Here is a 23,692-nt window from a genome sequence, read left to right as displayed (position 1 = left end):
GTGATTTAAACAACCTGCTAACTTACTGAATTCTAATTTTCTTACACACACATTTAGTAAAACTTAAAAAAATATATACATCCATAAAAATGAGTCTGCAATTTAATCTTTGAGACTTGTATCACATAAAGGATAATTTAAATGAAGCATACTTCCAAGACAACTTCCAGATATGAGTGATATCCAAAGTGAAGTGAAATCAGTACTTCACATGCAGTGATGGGCTTATCACTCATGATGGAATGAGCACTGTTGGCAGGAAACGATGCTTAATATAAATAAACAAGTCACACCTAGATTTCAGCAATTTCTTGGACAGCTGAAGACAGAGAAATATAACGACACAATGGCTGAGGTACTGGTTTTAGGACCAGTCAAACATAATCTTCAACAGCTACCCTTCTGAGTAAGACAACCAGTACTCACCAGCACTGAGAGCTCCTCCTGTTTGACCAAATGGACGTAACAAGCCTTCACCTTACAACACTATCTCTGTATCAGTGAAGTTCTATTAAAGGTGAAGATTATTCTTTTTCTGTATTAACAGAATGAATTATATCCCAGATTCTCAGGCTAATTCAGCTAATGGGGTACTACAATTCCTTTTCCTTATGTAGTAATAATTTATAAATCATTAGATCTTCTCACATTCACAGATCATAAAAGAATAGGATGTACCAAGTGTGAAATTCTGTACTAAATAAAGGAATCATGCTTAATATTTACATTTTTTACTATAGAAACTTACAAAGTAGCTAATAATTACAGTCTTCTAATTTATCCTGTTCAAACATTTTTGCATTGCTTCAGACTAAGATGTACATGCAGATAAGAGTTCTCTCCCATGTTTGAACCTGCACTCAAATACTTGAGAACTGAAAGGCCTTGTACAATGCCTCATGAAGGCTATGAAGAGAAAGCTGCAGCCTGTTGCTGAGCACAAGTAACCTACATTCTCTTACATGGTTATAACCTCCATTGAGGGAGAGAGAAAACAACGTTTCCAGGTACCACAGAATCAGGGGAATGTTTGGCTGGAAGGGACCTTGAAGATCATCCAGTTCCAACCCCCTGCCATGGGCAGGGACACTTTTCATAGACCACGTTGATCAGAGTCCCACCCAACCTGGCCTTGAACACTTCCAAGGATGGGGCATCTGCAGCTTCTCTGGGCAACCTGTTCCAGTGTTTCATCACCCTCAAAATAAAAAATTTCTTCCTTATATTTAATCTTTCAATTTAAAACTATTGCCCTCTGTCCTGTCATTACAAGCCTTGGTGATGTCTTTCCCAGTCTTTCTCACAAGCCCACTTTATATATTGCAATCTTGCAAAAAGGTCTCTATGAAGCCTTCTTTTCTCCAGGCTGAAAGAATCTCATCTCTCTCAGCCTGTCTTCACAGGAAGGGTGTTGCAGCTCTTATTCCATGTTAAGCTACACTTCATAGAATCACAGAATGGTTTGGATTGGAAGGCCATTAATCTGAAAGTTCTACTTCACTTCCCTATGTTCCCAAGTTCTTAAAACTGTTTGTTTTGAGAACTAAATGGTGACCTGTATTAGTCCTCTGAATATTAAAATTAAAAATAATGATATTTGTGTACACCTAAAAAATTATAAATTTGGTGTGAAAGACTGCATGTGCAAGTATATGGGAGGTTTAGGAGATGGTATCAGTAAAGAGCAGGATGATTACATTTTTAATGTATTTAGCAGTTCTCCTAATGAGATGATAAACACAAGCACATTATTAAAGTAAAATAGAACACTGTATCAATGTAGATGGTAGACATAAACTCTTACATTTATACCAAACATAAAATTAATTTTCCATGTTTATACTTCTCTTAGAGAAAAATATTCATTGCTACCATCTCACATGTAACACACAGAAGCAGGTTATATAAGGAGCATAAATAATTAGGTATGCAGTTATATTTACTCTCTCTGTTTCCAGAAGCTATTTTTATATATCTAAAATAATAGTTTTATAAAGCTATTTATCTACAAAATTATGTATCCCTTGTCTTTGTCTTCCCTGTTATTAAATCTCTCTCTTTGTTCAGATTCTTCCCACCATCCTTCTTTCCATGACATGCTCCCTCCCTTTCCTTTGGTCTGACACATCCTTCAATGTTTTGCATACCTTCTACAGGCATGGAGAACTGTGTCTGTCTCTCTTTACCATCTGCAGCTGAGGGTTATGGCTATACTAATCCCAAGTAATTATTTTCTCTTCCTCCAAACATGTACCATAATGGCCTGAACATCTCCACCATTTATCTCAAACATTTATTGGCTTGGTTGGGAAATCCATGGACCATGACTTCCGTTCCTGGCATAGATATTTATTTTTCCTCAGCTAATGACCCACATTAGAAGACAAAGACTGGAAGGCTACTGGCTTTTTATGGTTCTTCTTGAAGAAAGAGTACTTACAGTTTTACTCCAGGTGAGACCTGTGGTGTGATGCTCTTTGATATAAGCTTGAAGCTCAGACCAGATGTTCAGATATGACTTCACCCAATCAACATGGCGTGTGTCACTGTAAAAACAGAGGCAATATTTATCTGTGAATGCATTTAAAATCAGAGAGCAGCGCTGCTCTTGCTTAAAGCAGGTAAACCCAATGACTGGCTAAAAGCCATGGACAAATCAGTTAGCAGGCAGACAACCAGCCCAGTGCTGCAAAGACTGAAGCTACTACATTGGAAAGCTTCTAGATCCTTCTAGAGGACAAACAAGAGCAAAGGATGCCTCCAGCGGAGAGTGCTTCCTGCTAGAAGTGTGTGTCACCATTCTTCTCAGGCTCAAAGTCAACTGAAAAAGCACTAAAGGCACATTGAGCCTTACAGCAGGTACCCAGACATAATTTCAGGGTGCTGAACTTTAGAAAACTAAATACCCATGGACTCTGTAAGATATTCTGGCTGCCATGTTCAAATGTGGCCAGGGCAATACTGGGTCATGTTACAGTCCTCAGACTAAAATATTTATACATGAAGAATTTTTAAAGTACAAGTCAAAGTTGGCTTTAGAATCTTTGTCGTTAGTCCTTCAATGGGACTCATAAATGAAACCAGTAAATAATGAAGAGAAAAGCTGCTTGTAAGATGAAGTCCATAGTTATAACAAATTATTAGTGAACAGTGATTGCTTACAAGGATTTGTGTGTCTACCTTCTATTTATTTCCTTTGGAATTTTATCCTTAATTATGCAGAGGACCTGGGTCAACAGGTTTAATCCAAAGCCTACTGAAGTCAAGGGAAAGCCTTCCATACTTTGGAAGACATTGTGGTTTGATTCAGTGAAAAACAGGGAAATAATTCCTCATTAAAGGAAGAATTAAATACCTAAATAATGTACTCCATTTATACCATTACACAAGACATTTTTTTTCTCAAGTGTAAACACTGATACTATGTTGTAAAAATCATCAGTTACCCAAGCATCAGTTACTACCTTCAGCAGGTAAACTCAGGCTTTAGGAATAAGATATAACATATAATATATATAAAATAACATACTATATATAGCATATCATTTATATTTATACATATTCAAGAAACATAAATACATGTGAAAGGTTTTAATACTTAAAACCTTTTCCTCACTAATGAGGAAAAATTCAATAGCAAATACCTTTCTTCACTGGGATATGAAAATCAAAACACAAAATCTGGCCTTCAAAAGCATCAAGTCAGCAGGATTTATACATGACTTTTCAAAGAAGGACCTGAATTTTTTTCTCTTTCTCCATCAGTTCACAGATATCATTCATGGAACTTTTTTTGTGAATTCCTTGTGCTCTTTAAGAATAGTGAAGTGGTGCAGAGAAAAATCAAATCAAGAGCTATGGAATTTGAATCTGTATATATCTACCACCTAATACACATTTTCAAGCCAAGAGCAAGAACAGCAACAGTATGAGAGCACAAATGAGAGGAGGATGCACAGCAGCCAGCTAGCCACACATTGCATTTGCATATAAGCTCATGATGCTGGAATGCCAGAAAAATTAAAACTAATCTTAAAATGCGCAGAGGGTGAAAACCAGCACTGCTAACACTGCTGCCATTCTCACTGCAGCATGCTGCAGGTCAGAGGTGAGGAGGGGAAACTATGCTACTGCAAGAAGGTTTCATCAAATGCTTTTTAGTTTACAAAACACTTCCCATGATAGCACTGTGAACCCTACTGGTATGGTTAATGCTCTGTTCTCTGGCTAGTCCACACTGGAGCTTGGTAACATACCTGTTCTTGTAGTCCTTTAATACCCTGTTAGTATAAAAGGTAGCAGCATCATTCATCTCCTTGACATAAGGGCCTGGTTTAGGAGACTAGGACCATCACCCCATGGTAGCAGGAAACAACAGAAGGAGAAAGGAAGTAAAACATTAGTCAGACACCTCCCCTGACACACTAGGTTTATTACCTTCTTGGGTGTAGTAGAGACTGCAGAGCACTGCATGATTTGGAACTATCCTGGGCTGCACCATCCAGAAGCTTCTTAACAGCCCTCCCAGCCATACCATGTGTCACTCACCACTGTTATCCACCCAAGGGCAGGGATGCTCTCACTGACAGCTGACAGGTGGTTGAACATTTTACTTCCTCTGTTCCTTTCCCTGAAGTTCTGGATTTCCTGAATCTTCTCTGATATTGGCTTGAGAAGCACTGCCACCTCATTCTGCAAAAGAGAGGAGAGGAGAGGAGAGGAGAGGAGAGGAGAGGAGAGGAGAGGAGAGGAGAGGAGAGGAGAGGAGAGGAGAGGAGAGGAGAGGAGAGGAGAGGAGAGGAGAGGAGAGGAGAGGAGAGGAGAGGAGAGGAGAGGAGAGGAGAGGAGAGGAGAGGAGAGGAGAGGAGAGGAGAGGAGAGGAGAGGAGAGGAGAGGAGAGGAGAGGAGAGGAGAGGAGAGGAGAGGAGAGGAGAGGAGAGGAGAGGAGAGGAGAGGAGAGGAGAGGAGAGGAGAGGAGAGGAGAGGGACTGATGTTAACAGTGGGTGGTCCAAAAGCACCATGTAGTTAATATTGTCCTCCTTGCCTTCTGATTTACGTCCATAAAGAAAGGTCATCATAAATTACAGCAACAGTTTAATTACCCTCCTACAGTTGCAGCGATAAAATGCACAGACATTAAGTATTAATAATGTGTTGTAGCAAAAACTGTTCTCAGCACTGGCAGCATTTTCACATGCTGCCCAGATTAAGACCCATATCAACCCCATAGCTCAGAGTCAGCAGAATGACTGTCATTTTCATCTGATATCCCTTGAACTTCTTCAGATTCTTGAGTTTTTCATGTTATTAACCAAGTTGTTTTTCCCAAGAAACACAAACTACTTGTTAGTTGCCTGTTATTATCTGGCAACAAGACTGAGAAAGTAAGACACTGTAGGCAAGATCAGTTTTACCTGTCCTTCTTGGTACATTTTAATGTTTTGGCTGCAAGCAATGCAGGAGGATTTCATGGGAAATTGCTGCCTGCAAGCCATGGTTTGGGGAAGTTCTCCTGGGTAAATCAGAAATGAATGGTATCCATGGGAATGACTGCTGAGTGGAAGGAATAGTGTCTGGAGCAAAGAGAAAAGCAAAATGAATGCAGAAGCTATCCAAACTCTTTCCTGTGTAAAGTGAATGTTAATCACACTGGTCCAGTGTCTCAGAAAAACTAATTTAGGGCACTAATTCACTGGGGAAAATTCTTCCACTCAGAAGACAGCAGATTGAGGGACATGGAGTCATCAGTTTACAGGCAAAACAACTGCTGTACCTTGCAACCCTATAACATTGCAAAAGTATGCTCCCCAAACCCATACAATGTCCCACCAAAGGCAGGGCACCATTCTGATCCTCCCTGGCGCTTCACTTGGAAACCACTCAGGATTGCAGCAGAATTCTGCATTTTTTGTCACCTTTTCCAGGACTATTTGTGATGTGCTTGCCAGAGACCACTAATCCTCATGATCTTGAGGACTAATGCTGCCATGACACACAAAAAATGATGGGCACACATGTCCTGCTTGATCTCTGTCATCTTAAGCTTTTTTTTTTCACCTTTCTAGAAGACTTCAACATTAGAGAGTTTTATGTCAGCTTAGAATAAGCATGTTTACTATGGATCAACACAGGTCAAAGACACTTCAAAAACGTGTCAAAAAGAGGTTGGGCATTTTGAAAAGTATTTTGATCTACCTACAGAGCCTGAACATTTTAGTGGTAGAGTAATTCTGAGAAAGACCTATGCATCAGAAATATATGGGGATATGTGATCTTCCCTACAACAAAATGGGTTGGGAGAAAACAAATATTTACAGTATTACTGTGAAATTATAAGATTTTTTTGTTGATGACCTAATGACCAGCACAAGTCATTAAGTCTGAAAAAGCCCTGAAACCCTCATGATTTGTAGTTCTGAAAACATGATCTTGTTGCCATAACATGATAAAGTCTGCAGAAATTCTCCTTTCTAATTTTTGCTTGTTTACAACATGCTGCAGCTGGTATTTTCTTGGGTATTTTCTTATTTTTCAGGGAAATCTTTCAAGTATGACAGTAGTTAACAAAACTGAAATTTAAGAAAGTGCTTGTTCTGCTTTGATATTATGCCAGTTTTCCTCCCATAAAGTTTGAGGGATATTTACAGTCCTGAGCTTACTGTGAATCTTCATGGCCCAGTTCCAGACAAAGAGAATATCAGGCCTAAAAATACAGCTCCACAGATGCCTGGTATATCCAGACAGCACTGGGAGGCAGCACATTTCTGTGGACAGTGCACTGAAGTGGGAGTCCTTAAATGGGGGTTCTCTTTGCAGCTCTCCCACCAAATTTATCAGGTTTCAGTAAAGCTGGGTTAGCTTTCTGTGCTTCAGTTTCCTAGATATGAAATGGTGTTAACATAGCTGTTTTATTTTGTAGAATACTTTGATTTCTATAGATAAGAAGGCAAAGTTATGGTCAAAACATTTCTCTGAATGACCCACAATGACCCAAACCTCCTCCTATTACTTCTAGTAAAGCTCTCAGCCACTTTTCTGAGGATCTTCTGTCAGTGGCACAGAGATTCTGTCCCTCAAAAAACAAGACTTAACCTATCCAGTGATTACATATTTATAAGAAATGTTTATAAAAATGTCGTGGATTTATTTAATTTCACAGAACCTGTGCAAGTTTTAAAGATGAAATATGTATTGCTAGGGAAACTTTCTCCAAGTAATCATTCCCTTGGCACTGCAGTGACACCAGAGTGGGCTGGAGGCTTTGCCCAGCTCTGTCCCATGTGAGAGGTCTTGGCAGAGCAGCAGAGTCTGCCTCCCCTTCACTGCACTCATCCTGTTCTGCAATGGCTGTACAAAATATGTGTGCTTGTGAAAGCTTTTTGTTGTCCAAGTTTCTGTGTAAGGGTTTGACACAGGAACACAGCCTGCATGGAATCACTGATTTGAGTTCTGTCTCAGTTCTAAATTTTTAGTTAGTGATTAAACTGCAGATGAATTACAGTGGATATGGCATATGGGTATAGAAAGGCTCATTAATTCTGGCAGTAATCAGTCTTGTTTGGCTTTACAATGCAGAAACAGTTGTGCTGAGGGTTCTAGAAGAATAATCTCTTTATTGCAATGCATATTAAAACAGCTGACTTAACAAAATTAATGTCTATATTGTATCTCTAAGAAAAGGGAATTCCAGGAGATGAATCAGAACTGTTGGAAAAATCTTCAGCATGCCTTTGGCATGTGCTAGATAAAATTTCTTGTCATTTAAGACACAGCACAGTTGTCTAACAGAAATTTAAGAGTCTCTTTATAAACACCATTCCTATTATAATATCAGTTTTGCTGAAATGCTTAAAAATGCAGCATGGGCACAACTGACAAATATCAGAAGTAACTCCCAGTATCCTTTTTTTCCTTTTTAAATAATGATTAAAACCAGATTGTCACTTTAAACACAAATAACTAGACAACCAGCTTATAATATTTTATAATTCTTATTAGAAAATCAAGAGTAGTAAGACTATTGCCACAATTAGCCAAAACACTGCAAAAAAGTTCCAGCATGCAAAAGAACTGCCTTAGGCTTTGCCTGCAGAGACTTAATAGTCTCAGCCCAGTCTCATAAAACGGCCTGGAATACCAGTACTCCAACAGATCACACTACACAGACTTTCTTCTCCTTCATATAATTGTGAAGGAGAAAATACCCACACAAGAAATTCCCCAGGTGACAGGCTTATAGGACTGGTGGACAGGGACACTCAGTTCAGGAGAAAGGCCAAAAGTTTTGGATTTTGTGATGTTTGAAATCTGCCTGTAAAGTCACATTAAACTGAATGGCTTGCCTAAATTTTGTCTGGTTGAACCAGTGATTACTTGAAAATCTCAGCTTTAATTTGGGAAAATGGGTATTTTCTCAGGACAATGTTGTGCAGAAACCTGCCAGCATGAATCACAAAGGCACAAAACACAGCAGGTAAATAAAAACTATAGTTTTGAAGATCTTATGTATTTTTAAGCTAATCTTACATGGTTTTGAGGGGTGAGATTGTTTAGTGAAGAATTTTTATGTTGATGAGTGGCAACGCAATTCAGACTCACTATTACAGTGTTCAAATCAACCTGACCTATTATGAAAAAAACATGTCAGGAGAACAAATACCCTTTTAAGTTATGCAAAATGAGGGCATGGCAACCTCTGGCGTAGGAGCAGCAAAAGAAAACTCAGAGAATTTGGAATCAACAGCCCCTTCCTTTTACTCAGCTGCAACCCGAACAGCGTGAGTACAACCTTTATTCCATGGTGCACAGTTCTGTTAGTTTCTCCTTCATACTTACATAAAATCTCCATCATACTTGCTTTGTGGTTTTAAGGAGCAAGTTTGAAACATGGAGTTGATCTGAATCAGGTGTCTTTGTATGTGTTGGCAAGCCGTGCAGCCTAACAGGAACGACTCTGCAGAGCAAAACAGTTGGTGCTGAGGCTCCAGCATTCACAGTGTGCATGTAAGGGAGGTGCTATTTGGGACTAGCTGTAAATTGTGGTTTAGATGTGCCTGGGAGTGGATCTTCCACTTAACCTCAGAATGACACCCACTTTGTACACCTTAGGCTGCTCTATTATGTAAAACATGACATAGTAAACAGGGCTGATTTGAAGGAGATCTACAGTCCCACAGTGAGCTAAAAGACTAACAGAGACACAGCCATTATCTCGGCAAACTGCCTAGTACAGTCCCATCCCACACCTCATCCTTTCAAGGGATGAAAGATGTCATGGATAGCAACCACCACACTCAGCTCTAACAATTTAACAGACCAGCATCTGCTCTCAGCTGAGACTTGATTCCTTCTACTGTAAATGAAGAAAGAAATATCCCTGAGGAATTATTTGCACACATTAATAGATACTAGATGGCTATATGTTAGAAGATATTAATAGATGTGAAGAAATGGACTCTAGAGGTGCTGGCCGTTACTGTTAAGAGAGCCTAGAAAAATACCTTATACAACATTCCTACCTTGACAGTTTAAAGATGATGAGCAGAAGCCCATCCTGTGTCTACAGGAATAAGATCACCAGTGAGATGCATTTCTGCTATGAGTGGCTGTGATTCTAGAACTGAAATAGTTTTTGATTAACTGTAATTTCCCTTTTTTTTTGTATTTTCAAAATATGTAAAGAAGACTTTAATTTCATACTTTTTTTTGGTAGGTATGCAGTTTAAGAAAGGTTTGTGTTTTTCTTTAAGCCTTTATACATAGACTGGATGGAATCAGTGTTCAGATTAGGCTGAGATATAACCTATTTATTTAAATTTATATAAAATAATTTTTTTTTACCTGACTCCACCTAAATCCAATGTTTTCTCTGTGACTATTTTCTGACTGGCTGTAGAGACCATAAGTGAGATTTTTTTCTGAGATCACTACAATAATACTCCTGCATTCTGATATTTTCAGGGTTCAAACCTCTCCTCCTACCTCACTACTTTAATTTATTATGGCCTAGTTTTTTTAGACTGTAAATTTTCAACAGCAGTGTAACAAGTATTTGATGTGTTGATCAACAGTACAGGTTCTGCCACTTCAACTCACTGCTGTGCAGCAGCAGGACTATGACACAGAGAGACAAATCTGCATAACTGTCTGGTCAGCTTCATCAGCACAGAAGCTTAGACACATTTGTGTGCTTCCAAAGTGACTTAATTGGTATTTGGCTTTTATTCCTCTTAGATAGCACAAAAATTCTCAATCTAACAGCCAATATCAGCTGTGGCAGTTTTGTCCTTTGTGGGAAAAAAACAGGGAATACCAAACCACAACCCCACATGACAAATTACTACTTTAGTCATTTGTGGGTTTATTTTTAAATATAAACTCTGAGGCAGGGCAAATGGAGAGGAATGTGAAAGACAAATCACTTCCAACCAGTGGAGAAATCCAGGGCCTGATACAACCTGCATGCATCAGTTTACAGCAGTGCAGAATCACACCCACTGCCTTTGGCTGGGACTGGTTGGTTTTAAATGGACTTGAGAGCAACGAGGCTGGTGAGGGGCTTGCAGCACAAGCCGTATGAAGAACAACTGAAGGAGCTGGGGTTGTTCAGCCTGGAGAAAAGGAGACTCAGGGGTGACCTTATCACTCTCTTCAACTTCCTGAAGGGCGTCGGTCTCTTTCTCCAGGCAACAACAGACAGAACAAGAGGACACAGTCTCAAGCTGCGCCAAGGGAATTACAGGTTAGAATTAAGGAGGAAGTAATTTACAGAAAGAGTGGTCAAATACTGGAATCATCTACCCAGGGAGGTGGTAGAGTCACCATCCCTCGAAGAGTTTAAAAAAAGACTGGATGTGGCACTTGGTGCCATGATCTAGTTGAGGTGTTAGAACATGGGTTGGACTCGATGATCTCAAAGGTCTCTTCCAGCCTGGAATTTCTGTGATTCTGTGAGTTGTGTTCTTGTCCACTGCAGCTTTCTGTGGGCAGTATTTTCAACAAGAAAGGCTCCTCCTGCTTTAGGCACACAGGCAACACCCCACAATTAATCAACAAGAACAATGACGACTAATAACCTGCTTTCAACTTTTTGATTTACTACTCCTCAATTCTGCTGCTGTGATTATAGTCCATGTCAGTGGGGTCCAGGGCATTCCAGGTAGCAAGGAGACTCTGTTGAGCCACAGTTGCTTTGTTCACAACATCTGAGATCCTATGAATCTTTGCTAAGAGCAATCACCTTTCATGGGGCATGTCCCAGGAAACAGATGTTAGATGTTGCAAGCTTCCATCTATGGCCAAACTGTAAGACTGTCCAGTTCGTTGAACAATCCTGGAATTGACATAACTTTTGGAATTCACAAATGTGGTCTGATTTAGACCAAAATAAAATTTGAAAAAAAGAAAATAATGAACTAACTTATGAATCAAAAAGCCCTGCTTTTCAGTCATCTTTACCCCCTGTGCTTTCCTTTTTAGAAGGTTATATGCATAAATCCCAGGAAAGAATTGTGTAACACAGAGAAAGGAGAGTACTAGTTGGGATTTGTGTTTAGCAGAAATAAAAATATGGTACTTAATGGGAGGAGAGGGAGTGTCCTATCAGCTTAGCTCAGTAGGGTCTCACATGGCACAATTTGAATATGAACATTGCTACAGGGACTGAAAACTACCCTGGGGATTTCTGGACATTTTGTTACAAACAGCAGAAATCCAGTAAAGGCTTGCAGATCCCTAGAATTGCTTAGCGTGTCAAATGAGGATCCAGAGTACACAGGTACACTGGAGGTCACAAGTGCAAGGAGCCTTTGGTTACTGGAGCCTGATTCTTGCACAGAATGGGAATTGCTGGCAAGTCTGTGCCTGGGGATGTTGGTGTGAGCCAGTCCAGAGCTGCCACTGATGTGAATCTCTGCCTCTATTCTGTGCAAGCTGGGTGATGCTGCACTGATCATGGCCCTTCTGCATTCCCATGATCCCTGAGTGCCTCTGGGCCTTCTTACTGCTGAGTGCAGTGCCCCTGGGGCACAAGTGAATCTCAAATGCTTCCACCTTTTATTGACCTAGGGGTTTTGGCAAACACAAGTGAAGTGAAATGGGACAAGGATTCCTAGAGAAGTTAATTAAAAGAGAGACATTGAGGGGATGGAGTGTGTCCAGAGAAGGGCAATGAAGCTGGTCAAGGATCTAGAGGGGGCAGTTAGGGACTTGGGAGTGTTTAGCCTGGAGAAAAAGAGGCTCAGACAGACCTTATTGCTCTCTACCACTACCTGAAAGGGAATTGCAGTGAGGTGGAGGTCAGTTTCTACATCCAGGTAACAAGTGACAGGACAAAAGAAAATGGCCTCAAGATGCAACAGGGGAGGTTCAGATTGCAGTTTAGGAAAAATTTCTTCACCAAAAAGGTTGTCAAGTACTGGAATAACCTTCCCAGGAAAGAGGTTGAGCCACCATCCTTGAAAGTATTTAAAAGATGTGCAAATGTGGTGCTTAGAGACACGGTTCAGTGGTGAAGTTGGCAGTGCTGGGTTTATGATTGATGACTTTAAAGTTTTTTCCAACCTAAACAATTCTATGAACTGAAAATACAATGAGTTTGAGGCTGATAAAATGCAGACGAGTGATTTTGAGACAGAATTACGAGGTAACAGGTGTCAGGGGCTATCTGGATGTGAAACAGAGTAAGAGCTTGCAACAGTACCCAAAAATGAGCCTGTGCACTCTCACTGCAGTGGGTTAGAGACTGGAAACTGCTGGTCCATCCGTGCGGCTGTGACCACACGTCACATGCAGTTGGAGGCTTGCAGATAACAGAAGTATGCCAACAGTTTGGCAAGATTTCAGAGAACAGGACCGGAGGAAGGGGTTCCCTTTAGAGCTCAGGACTCTCAGGCCCCTGTCCATGTCACTCTTGGCACCTTCTCTGACTTTGAGGCCGGAGGGCCTTAAAAGGCTTGAACTAAATTCTTCCTTAAGCTATTTCTAGACACAGAGGAGCAGGTTAGCAGCAGTGAACTCTCAGCAGCTGAGAGAATGGAATCGAAACTCAGCCCAAACTCTTTTGCAGAAGAATGTACTAAATTAACAAGGTGAGAAGTATCCCACTGTTTGTATTTTTGGAAAACAGTAAGGGTGATCCCAGTAAGCATGAGGAAAAGTAGGGGGAAATGGAATGACATAAGCAAGTCAAAGTAATTAGAAAACAAATCCTGCTAGAATGCAGAATAGTAAGTCCCAGGAGTCCTGTTATTGAAGTACTTTAAAACAGATAGAGAAGAAAATGAGCAATCCCACACTGACAGAAAGTAGGGAACTGTGAATCTTCATCTTTTGATTTCTACATAAAAATCCTGAGAATAAGTTCTTTATTCAAAGATTTTGCCACAACTATTCTAACCCTACAATAATTTTTTCTCCTTTTTGCTTGGCTATAAAAATAAAAACAGAAGGACTTTTTCTCATGCTTCTAAGTCTGAATTCAAATACAGTTTCTTGGGTTTCTGTGAGGTGTGGTGAGGTCTCCCTTTTCTAGGAAAAAAAGGGAAAGCTCTCCTTTACCTCTCACTTTTTTCCACCCCTCTCCTCCCACCTGTGTGCAGGATCTGGATATTTAAGCTAGGTATTTAATTGGAATGTTTGTCTGCACAATGTTAGGAATAAATCCATGAGCTTTGGCAGTCATATGAACTCAGCATTCTTCTCTAATGAGAAATTACGTAATCATTTATAGTCTGAACTGCATCTGTCATTTAAATCTGTTTGAAGTACTTCTCACCATGAACATGCTCATCCTGCATATGCTTATATTGATTCATAAAAATCATAATCTCATTAATTTGTTCTCAGCATAGGAACAATGGATTCCTCAAGCCCTCAAAACAACTCTTAAAACTGTTTGAATGTTTAAAGTGAAATATAACAACTCATAAAGAGAAGGCAGTATATGAGTCACCATTCACAAAGAATTTAATGCAGTGACTTTGAGCAGTGATCAGCATTCATGACTGCAAATTAAAGAAAGTTGTTAAACAGATAAATTTGCTCAGGAACACTAATAGCTTTTAAAATTATTATGCAATGAAATAAAAACCACATTTCAGTCAGAATTGCATTTGGCTTAGAGTGTGGGAAATAGAAAAGCAGATCCAAACTGTTTTAGAATGTTTTGTGAAGGTTTATGCTAAAACCTATCTTCTGAATAGCCCAAGCAACATGCAAACACATGCTCTGAAAATATCTTTTTAAACAACTTCTCACAGATTACAGCAATATTCTAATTTATTTTCCCATCTTCTTTGCACTCTTTTATAAACTCATCTATTACCTTATTCTATTTATAGTAGTAAACAATTTACAACAGACATTTTTTTGTTTTAATGTTTGAAGTTTTGTATCAGATAATAATTTCTGGTAAGTAGATGGACTGAAAAATGCCATCTTGCTGAATGAGCCTGTATCTAGCAGCCATTAGCTGGGACATACACAAATAGGAATATCAACTGGTGGCTGTGTCATGTGATCTCCTCCACTGCACACACAAATATAGAACATGACCATAAAAAGTAACAGAACATGCTCTCTGCAAAGTAATTTATTGCAGTTGATGCTAGATTGGTATGCCAGCTGGAATTACCTTCCTGGCTCCTACTATTTTCACATATACAGATAATAAAGGCTGTGCACTGCAACAGATTCCAAATGAAAAAAAGGCATTATTAACAAGAAGCAAAACTCCACAAAAGCAACTTTTAGCAATCTTGACTGTTTGAAAATGTTTGCTAGTGACTCAGAGCACGAATTAAAGAGTGAAATGAATTCTATAACTTCACCATTTTCATAGAGAGAAAAAAATACCACTTTTTGATGATACATGTTTCTCTCTTTGCTGAACACAAAAATATCCAAGGATTATTATAGATACAGGAGCTTTCTTTTTGTTTGAAATCCTTATTCATTAGTTTGTAAGCTGCAAGAGCTGAGCTAATTTATTTTTCCAGCACATTTTCCCCTCCCTCTTTTTTTTTTTTTAAAGGCACCATGTATGACATCCCAACCTGACAGGAACTCAGTAAATCCCCTCAGTCTCCACACCGCTGTCTCTGAATGTCTACAAAGCTCCTATGCCATAATTGCAACTCGCTGGCTCATTCACAGCTTTACATTATAAAGCAAACAGTCTAGACAGCTGAATGACAGAATTACTCTCTTTTCTCTTGCATTTATAGATATGCTGTCATCTTCATTTGCTTTTCTCTACTCTGTGCATTCTGATACACTAATGATCAGCTTTCCTGTTTGGATTCCACACTGACTCCATGGCTCTAGGCTATAAATACAACCAGAGCCGAGATGACATCACAGCAGTAAGGTCCTGGGGGACCAGGGGCAGGATGCCTATTTCTTTCCTTCTCCTGGGTTAGCTGGTGATTACCAGCTTTTTCAAAATGCTTAACCAATGTGACTTTATAATAGAAAGTTTTTTCCTCATTGTGATGGAGATATAAAAAACCTAATGCCTGGAACCATCACTCTCTGCAGTGGGAAAAAAATTCTCAATTTGTACAGAACAGGCAGCCTTCATTTACTTTCACATCTGTCCATAGGATAATTGAGTGTATCTGTGAAAAAAAAATATGCAAAAAGAGAAAAAGAATGGACAACAGTGTGTGTTTTGATGTCTATAAAAATGTGTAGCTAACAGTCTTTAAAAAGTAAGTAACTGGACTGGGTTTGCTCTCACTGATAAAAAGAAAATTTAGTCTGTAATATTCCTGGTATTTTAACTTTGGAATGATGTGTACACACATATCATGTGGCACATCCTCTGTGCTAAAGGATAGTTAAATTACGAAAGTGTACTTTCTTGCCTTCAACAAGATGCAGAAATCTATGCAAGCCTGATAATGTACAACTAAGACATATAGATGGCCAGCTCTGGTGATGTTTTTAACAAGATTTTTATTATTAATTGCTTTTCTTAATGCTTCTGTAACCATCATCCTAGATTGCTAGAGAATCTCTTTTTACCTCTACTCTTTCATTCTTGTTTGTTTTTTAGCACTGTTTTGTTGACATTAAAAAAAATTTCTAAACTTTACAGTTGAAAAATCTCAAACTTGACCTCTGACATGAGGTCAGAAAGTTGTAAGGGTAGGAGCAGGCAGAAGCCATTGCCATTCTCACTGGAAAAGCAGACAGAATCCTACTGATAGCACATCAGCACAGGAGGCCAAAGCAGGACCCACAGCTTATTCTTGTACCAGAATTCTTGTTGGGACAATCCCAACACTCCAGAACGCTGCATTACATTATGGGCCATTCAGAAACTGGTCACTGGGGAATATTTTACCTATGAACATGTAGAATTTTGTGGGCCACTAGGTGCAATTGTATTCACAGCCAATATAAATGACTGCTTGAGGCCTGTACCAATGGGAATTTTGCCTGTTCTGTGTGAGCCATGACCCACTTTTACTCCCTGAGATCAGAGACAGCTGGAAAAACGACTGATCCCTTCTTGCTTGGAACTCTGAAGTCTGGCCTTGAATATCTATGGGCTTTTTTTTTTCTTTTCCTTAAGCACCCTTGCCATTAAAACATACTGATTAGAAAAACTTCCAATTTGTGTCTCTAAGAACAATAATGACAGCACAACTTCAATAAATTATATCATGTGCAGAGAGTTCTGATTTGCGAAAATGGATTTTAATGAACTTTGGAGCAGGGAACTAGTGGAAAAAGGCAGAAGTGAAGGCCATGATGAGACTGTGCAAGGGAAGACAAGTCTCTGCATACTCCAAGGAGGAAGGTTCAAGGGTGGTCCCACAGAAGAGCTAACTGATTGCTATTGCCAGGAATGATAAAGTGCTATTGGCCCTGAGCCTTCTAAAAACTACAAATGAGATTCATAACAACTCCACAGATTCCATGAGCTTTCCAGTGAGGGGAGAATTTAAACAGTTGCCACTGAAACAAGTATATAAATCAACTTGATAAAAGTTTAGTTTTCATTTTCTTGACAAAATGCTTTCCCCTCCTCCCAGAATTGGCCTAACCTGGACCTCAGTTTGGGGAATACTGAGTGTATGGGCTAATAGTGGTTTTTCTCTCACTAGCTTATACTCTGACTTCAATGTCTACCACGTAGCATCCCTGGGGGACTGGCAAATAGCCATTTCCAGCTTCCAGAGAAAGCCTGATCCCACTTACAAATGTAAAGTGGACACTCCTTTGCTTTCTTCAATGACCTTATATTCACAGGTTCATCACAGAAAAGGTTCTTAACCCCAGACCATGGCTTTCTGATTATTACAGCACACCATGCTTATGACAGTGAAAGCAAGCCCTCAAGTGCACTGTATAAATAAAGGAACAAACAAAGCAAATACAGGATCAATAACATCCGGCAACACAGACTTTTTTATACACTGCCTCTTGAAGCTCCAGGTCACTTTCCTTACCTCTTGAGGCTCTTGACATTGAGATGCTAACAGCAAGAAAGATCTCTGCGCTTGGAAAGCAGCACGTACCATCTCTGCCTGTAACAAAAGGAGGAATATAAATTAAACCTTAGCCTGTAACCTCCAGTGCCTCTTTGTGGCAGCTGAAAGTTAAGTGTGACAGCTCAAATCTTCCTTGCTGCTTTTCATCTAAATCACAGCAACACTGACTGGAAGAAATGTATTAAAGTACTAGCTTAGCTGTAATTTTCTTTTTTTTACACCTAAGGTTAAATTCCCTACCTTCTTCAGACAGGAAGTAAAATGAATTGATAAGCAGTTATAAGCTTTTAGTTATAATTCCTACTTTTAGTCACAGAGGACTAAATTTTAACACTTCAGAGTACGTCTAGGCATTTTAATGGTGATGCTTATACCCAAGTGCATAGCAAGAACTTATTACCACTGGGAACAGCAATCTGCAAGCTTTGTGTTGAACTGCAGCTTAGGCTGTGGTGATATTCAGGATGAGTTGAGCTTGGCACATTTGCCGAGTGACTATGCTGTAATTCATTCCTTGCCCTTGATCTGTGGGCTCAATTGATGGCCATGAGAGATGGTGGCTGAAGGTTTTTGGGCACTTTTCCACTCACAGAACTCTAGCATTTGGGTTAGAGCTGCACCTGACAGTATGCTTTCGTGTCACCAGTCTGGCTGGGAGATAAATCTCTACACTCATGGCTGTTTACTAATGTTCAAATTTCTGGTCTTTTTTGTTTATTTGAACCCTATACATTTTCTGTACATTCTTATTGATATACACTGATTTGAATGAGTATTCCAGTATCACCTCTACCTCATCCAGGTGGAGGGGTAGTGACTAGGAAAAAGCATTACTGGTACAGAAAAGAATTATTCATAACTAGTATGTATTGCTAAATACAAACCAAGCCAAACCAAATGCTGTTAAGTTAACCTAATATGAATAGGCACATTTATAATCACTTTGTGAAAGGGTGGGGAAGTGCATGCCATTTTTCCTTGGGGTTTTTTCAATCTAAAAAGAAAACAAGGTAATTATATATACAGACCCATGTGGATGCAACTTAAAATACATGAAAGTCAGGAAATTTGATGTTGTAGCAAAGTAAAACAGCTAAATTGTGTTTATTCGTCTTAAAATGTGATGGCATGAATAAAACATAATCTGTTAGGATGAAAGTCACTGCAAGGAAGATGGTAAAAGAGACCCAGCTTGGACAGTATTTGGGGAGAAAGGGATAATATGGTCCGACATGCTGAGATTTGGAAGGGTATAATCATCTCTATAAATAGATAAAGGAATAAATAATAAGGGAAGCCTAAATTTTCCAGAGACATAAATATAATCAATAATAGCAAGGTTTAGATATTCTTAGACATTTCAGATGACTTCTTTTTGGTACAGAAATTCATAAAACAAGGTGTGAGTTATTTTAAGCTTGGGGGGGGGTTGTGTGTGTGAGGAGAACCTTGTAAAAGAGCTGAGAAAAAAGTGATATTCCTGAGGAGGAAGTGATTATGAATGAATTCAGTGCTGCTTAGATTGCAAGATGGATAAAAATAAATCTGTAACTAAGGCTTAGTATAAGGCAAACTTTTAGAAAATAGAAAAATCAATGAAAGAAGATGATTGGTCTGAGGAACTTAATTACTTGAATGAAGGCAAAGAATGGATTTACACTAAGAATGTAAATAACCTGTGTGCACTGGGGAGGAGACAGAAATTGTAGGAAAGGGATAGAGTCTCTACATGAACAAATAATGAAAGCAATATAATAAGAATAGGTACAAAACCCTTACAGAGTGAGAGGAGGCCTGGATTATCAAGCAGAACTCCTTTTCAAGCACTGTAACACATACAGCAAAGGAGTGATGGATAAAGGCTTCTTTGAACTGTACCTCACATGGGAAAGTAAAACAAAGATGCATTTTTTTAGCTACTGGAACAATAAAGAAACAAAACAATGAAGTGAAGCCCTGACACTGCTCTGAAGGGCAAGTTTGGTATGTCTACATTATTTTTGATTTATAGATTATCTGCTGCTGAATAACATGTTCTTCCTCAGTTTCAAGGAAGTCAATGTCCATAAAGATATTGAAAGGGTAGCTAAGGAGAATGATGGCAAATCAATGGGAATTACATTATTTGAAAGGGAAGTCAAATATCCACAGCTCAGTGACAGAATCATTGGGTCCACATTATCTTTTTTCCAGACTACTGAAGACACTGGCAGATGGAAGCACAAGTAGAAAATATTTTAAATATATATTATTTGGAGATAGTACTTCATGTCAGAAATACACAATGATGGCAAAGATGCCCAAGAAGAGGGAGGGAAGTTAAGTCAAGTGATATCATGACTGTTCGCTTGACTTCAGCACCATGAACATTTAAACCAGATTTGAAACAAATGATTAAAACACATGGAAATGAAAAGCAGGAGAAACTACAATGGGATTACCTATGGTTGAAATCATTACTTTACTTTTTACACAAAGATAATGTGCCAGATTTAGTATTTCTGGGTATCATATAAAATGCTTATTGTGGGTCCTAATGGGAAACGCATACTTTCAGTGGAAATGACACAAATTAGTATTAAAATTTTTCAGTTGGATAACAAGCTTGATAAGCAGAGGCAATAATAAGGTATATTACAGATGGCGTTACGTGAGAGGAGGAAAGTTGCTAGTTGTTCTTCTCAGGGATTAATTTTAGGAGCAATCAATAGGTTTCTAGTGTCATAAGAGCAATAATTAGGCGTGCACTCATTCTTGGGCAACCCAAGTTCAGGAGGTTTTAACACAGTCAAGAAGGACTCACTCATCACTTAAGAAGAGTAAGACAATTTTGTTGGTACAGATAATATGAACTGGAAAAAAACTAGCAATCCTCCCTGGTACCTTTTTAAAACAATGCATAGTTCTCAGTGTAAATATGGAACTGATTAAATGGAAATGCTGAAAACTGGAAAACACAAGTATAAATGCCAGGAAGGTGGCTTTGTGAAAAGAACATATGCAGTTCTACAGAGGATATGGCAAAGTATTGTTAGCAGATCTACAGAAGCGTCATTAGAGAGAATCTCCTCTGGAATTATGTGCACAGAATTAACAGTCACCTGTGTTAAAAAAAAGATGAGCTTAAATCAGAGTTGATGCTGAAACAAGCTACTTGGATTTTTAAAACAATGACTATCTGTCACACAAAGAAAATTTAAGTTTCACTTATTTTTCTTAGCAAGAAAGTGGCTGAGGAATATGACAATTCCTTCTCATAGACATGCAACTAGAGAATGAAGAAAATGGTAGTGTCAGCACATAATCACAGGTCTGAAAACTGGGCCATGAGTAAATATGGTCTCAAATTTATAAGATTTCCAACAATGCAAAAAGTTCAGAAGGGATCTTTCCAATTCCTCCAAAGAGGCAGCATTATTTTAAGACAGAGCTTTAAATGATGATCAAACAGATCACAAACATGAGAAAACAGTCCTTAGATATAGAAAGTTAAGATTGTTTATTGAGTTCTTGAACACATACTGAGCTGTAACATCAATGAGGTTTGAAAAATGTGTCTGTCTGGCACTTTGTCTGCACTGCATTAAACACACACTTTTGGGATCCCAGTGGTCACTATGGAGGCTGAAGAGGATTCTTTCCTCCACTCTGAGTACAAAGTAACAACTGATTTCTTGTCTCATTGTTCATTTCTTTTTGATCAAGCACTGGAATTTGGTTAGAGCTGGAGACAGACCATTGGATGATACACACTGATGTTCCTAAAAGACTGACATTCCTTGACTATGCCTCACATGTGTGTGAAAACTATTGTTGGATGTGGAACCAGGATTCACTTCTCCTCCAGAACTCCATTATTTCTCCTCTAGTGCAGAGTGTGGCCAAGGCCACTTTCTCAAAATGTCTGGGAACAGTCTTTAAGAAATCTTGTGCTATTGAGTGCACACAAGCATGGAAGCCATAGGTAACACTCTTTTGATTTACCTCAAAAGAATGCTACATTTAAATGGTGGCTTCTTGCATTTTTTTTATTATCCAAAATTTATTACAAGATGTTTGAAACATTCAGTTGTCAGTAAACTATATATTGATTGCAAGGCTTGTGCTATGTGCCCAAAATTTATCCACTCCCAAAACTTTTAACTGCATAGGGATCAGAGCAGCCAGATCTCCCACCTCTGAATGTACATCTTAATAAAACGATCATGCTAACACAGTATTTGCATTTTACAAGTAGAATTTTATAAGAATTCTGCCACAGTGACTTCTTTCTGCAACAGCATTAAAAACAGCTTTCAGACTTTTACTGCTTCTGAGCATGCTATTTCTTTCCCTGCATCCCTTCAAAGCAACAGAAGAGTTTCTTCTCATTAAGAATGCATTAGTTCAGTCTATCACCATTCCACTTCTTTCTTGTAGTCTTTCAAATGTGACACTTCACTGCTACCTCCTTGTGCTTAGCAGCCAGGCTGTGTAACTAAGCAGGCAGCGCTACAATTTTGGAGGGAAGTGACTCTTTCATGAGACCCCCCTCCCCCCCCAGTCAGCAAAGACTAATGAGTAAAAACATACATTAAATTCTAGTAATGAAGCTTGAATGCCAAAAATAGTATAGGAATCATGATTAAATTTGTCAGAATGGAGTACACCACCAACTTGCACACATCTATCTGCAGACAAAAATGGACATGTTCTGGAGCAACAGAAAATTGACACCTGATAACTTAGGGTAATCCTTTTGGCATTCCTGGGATTACATACAGACACATCAATCATCAGACAGATTCCTCAGATGAGGTGAATATTTTGAAGGAAGCAAATTCCTCACAGCATTTCCTACTCTGCTTTTAGCAATTTGTTCTAGAGGCTGGAGGAGACAGCTGTGACTTAGGATCTGAACTCCAGGACCATGTGGCGGTTCCACGCACCACCCCAATTTCCCCACTGGTAAAGTGTGGAATAATGCATCTTAATCCTTCATCTCAGGTGTGTTTGACAGCTGACTCAGGGGACTGATGTGGCTGGAAGAGCTGAAGTTGGACATGTGTGCCATGACAGCCCAGTTCCAGGCTGTGGAAACCTGTGGCTGACCACAGTGAGTGATCTCTCTGTTGCCACTGCAGTAACAACACAGACTGGTCTCTTCTCAGTTAAGCCTGCAGAGGTTAATGGAAGAATCATATGTATTTAGAAATAGTCTTTTAAATAGCAACTGGTTTAACCTTCTCTGTCATAACATAATGCCAAACTCTGATATTTGTCAGAAGCCACTGCTTGAAAAATTGCCAGAGGCTCTGTGAGAGATGTCCAATGAAGACAACGCCGCTGACCTGTTTGAAGGAGCACGAGTACAAATTCCACTCAAACTTGCACTGTTTCAAACTGAGTAGATGGAGATGCACTGGACCTGAAGCTTAAATTTCCAGTTTGTTTTACTGAGGTTCAGCTCTCCAGAGCATATGTAGGTTCATGATCTGGCTCTTTCTCATTTTAAATGTTCTGTTCAATCTAAGCTGACCTTCACTCTGGTATCCAAGTACCAATAAAAAAATATTATTTATGTGCCAAGCAACTACAAGAACAAGCAGGCACATGCACTCTGATCAAGTTACATTTAAATTCACTAGTTGAAAAAAACCCAAAACTAAATAGAAATAAGAGAAACAAACATAAGATTTCCTTATGAAATTTTAATCAAGAAAATTACCCTACTGACCTTGTAATATTGAGTTTGCCAAATGCTATTGTATTTAATACCGCATTTCCTCAAAATCATAGCATTTAAAAGCACAGTGTAAATGTCAGAATCCACTGGATTTCTACTGTTGGAGAATAATAGACGTGCTAACTTTAACAGAGATAATCAGCAAAACAAAATACAGTTCTAGACAGCAAAGAGGACACAAGGGAAAAATGGGATTTAGTGGTCCTTAGTTCAAAATATAGTTTCTGCAGAAATAATTATGGGTCCTTTGTATCTAGCAAAGGACACAGTGACTGCCTGTAGTTTTCGTTTCAGCAAATGAAAACTACAGATGTAGCTTCATTGACCCCAGCCTTTCTCTACAAGGAACAGCACTACCAGAGGAAGAGACACAGTTTGTCTTTTCCATTTTTCTTTCAAAAGCCTCTTCAAAGTGAAGTGGTAAAGTGGCTGCTGGCTTGAAGGGAGAGGAAAGAAATGGAAAAA

At 39.0% G+C, this 23,692-nt stretch overlaps 1 protein-coding gene across 3 annotated transcripts in view; it reads right to left on the bottom strand.

The window, feature by feature from the left end:
* Nucleotides 1–23,692, bottom strand: part of CAP2 (cyclase associated actin cytoskeleton regulatory protein 2) — a 68,679-nt gene that overhangs the window by 18,006 nt on the left and 26,981 nt on the right. For all 3 annotated transcript variants that reach the window (XM_026799815.2, XM_005481748.4, XM_074543357.1), the window contains 4 exons: nt 17,461–17,538; nt 4,549–4,692; nt 4,257–4,342; nt 2,441–2,546 (listed from right to left, as the gene is read on the bottom strand). In XM_026799815.2, the coding sequence (XP_026655616.1) occupies nt 2,441–2,546; nt 4,257–4,342; nt 4,549–4,692; nt 17,461–17,538 (414 nt within the window). The remainder of the gene's footprint in view (nt 1–2,440; nt 2,547–4,256; nt 4,343–4,548; nt 4,693–17,460; nt 17,539–23,692) is intronic.

Source organism: Zonotrichia albicollis, chromosome 1, assembly GCF_047830755.1.
Source record: "Zonotrichia albicollis isolate bZonAlb1 chromosome 1, bZonAlb1.hap1, whole genome shotgun sequence".
NCBI lineage: Eukaryota > Metazoa > Chordata > Aves > Passeriformes > Passerellidae > Zonotrichia > Zonotrichia albicollis.
The sequence above is the reverse complement of the archived record's forward strand: the minus strand, read 5'-3'. Positions and strand labels throughout refer to the sequence as shown.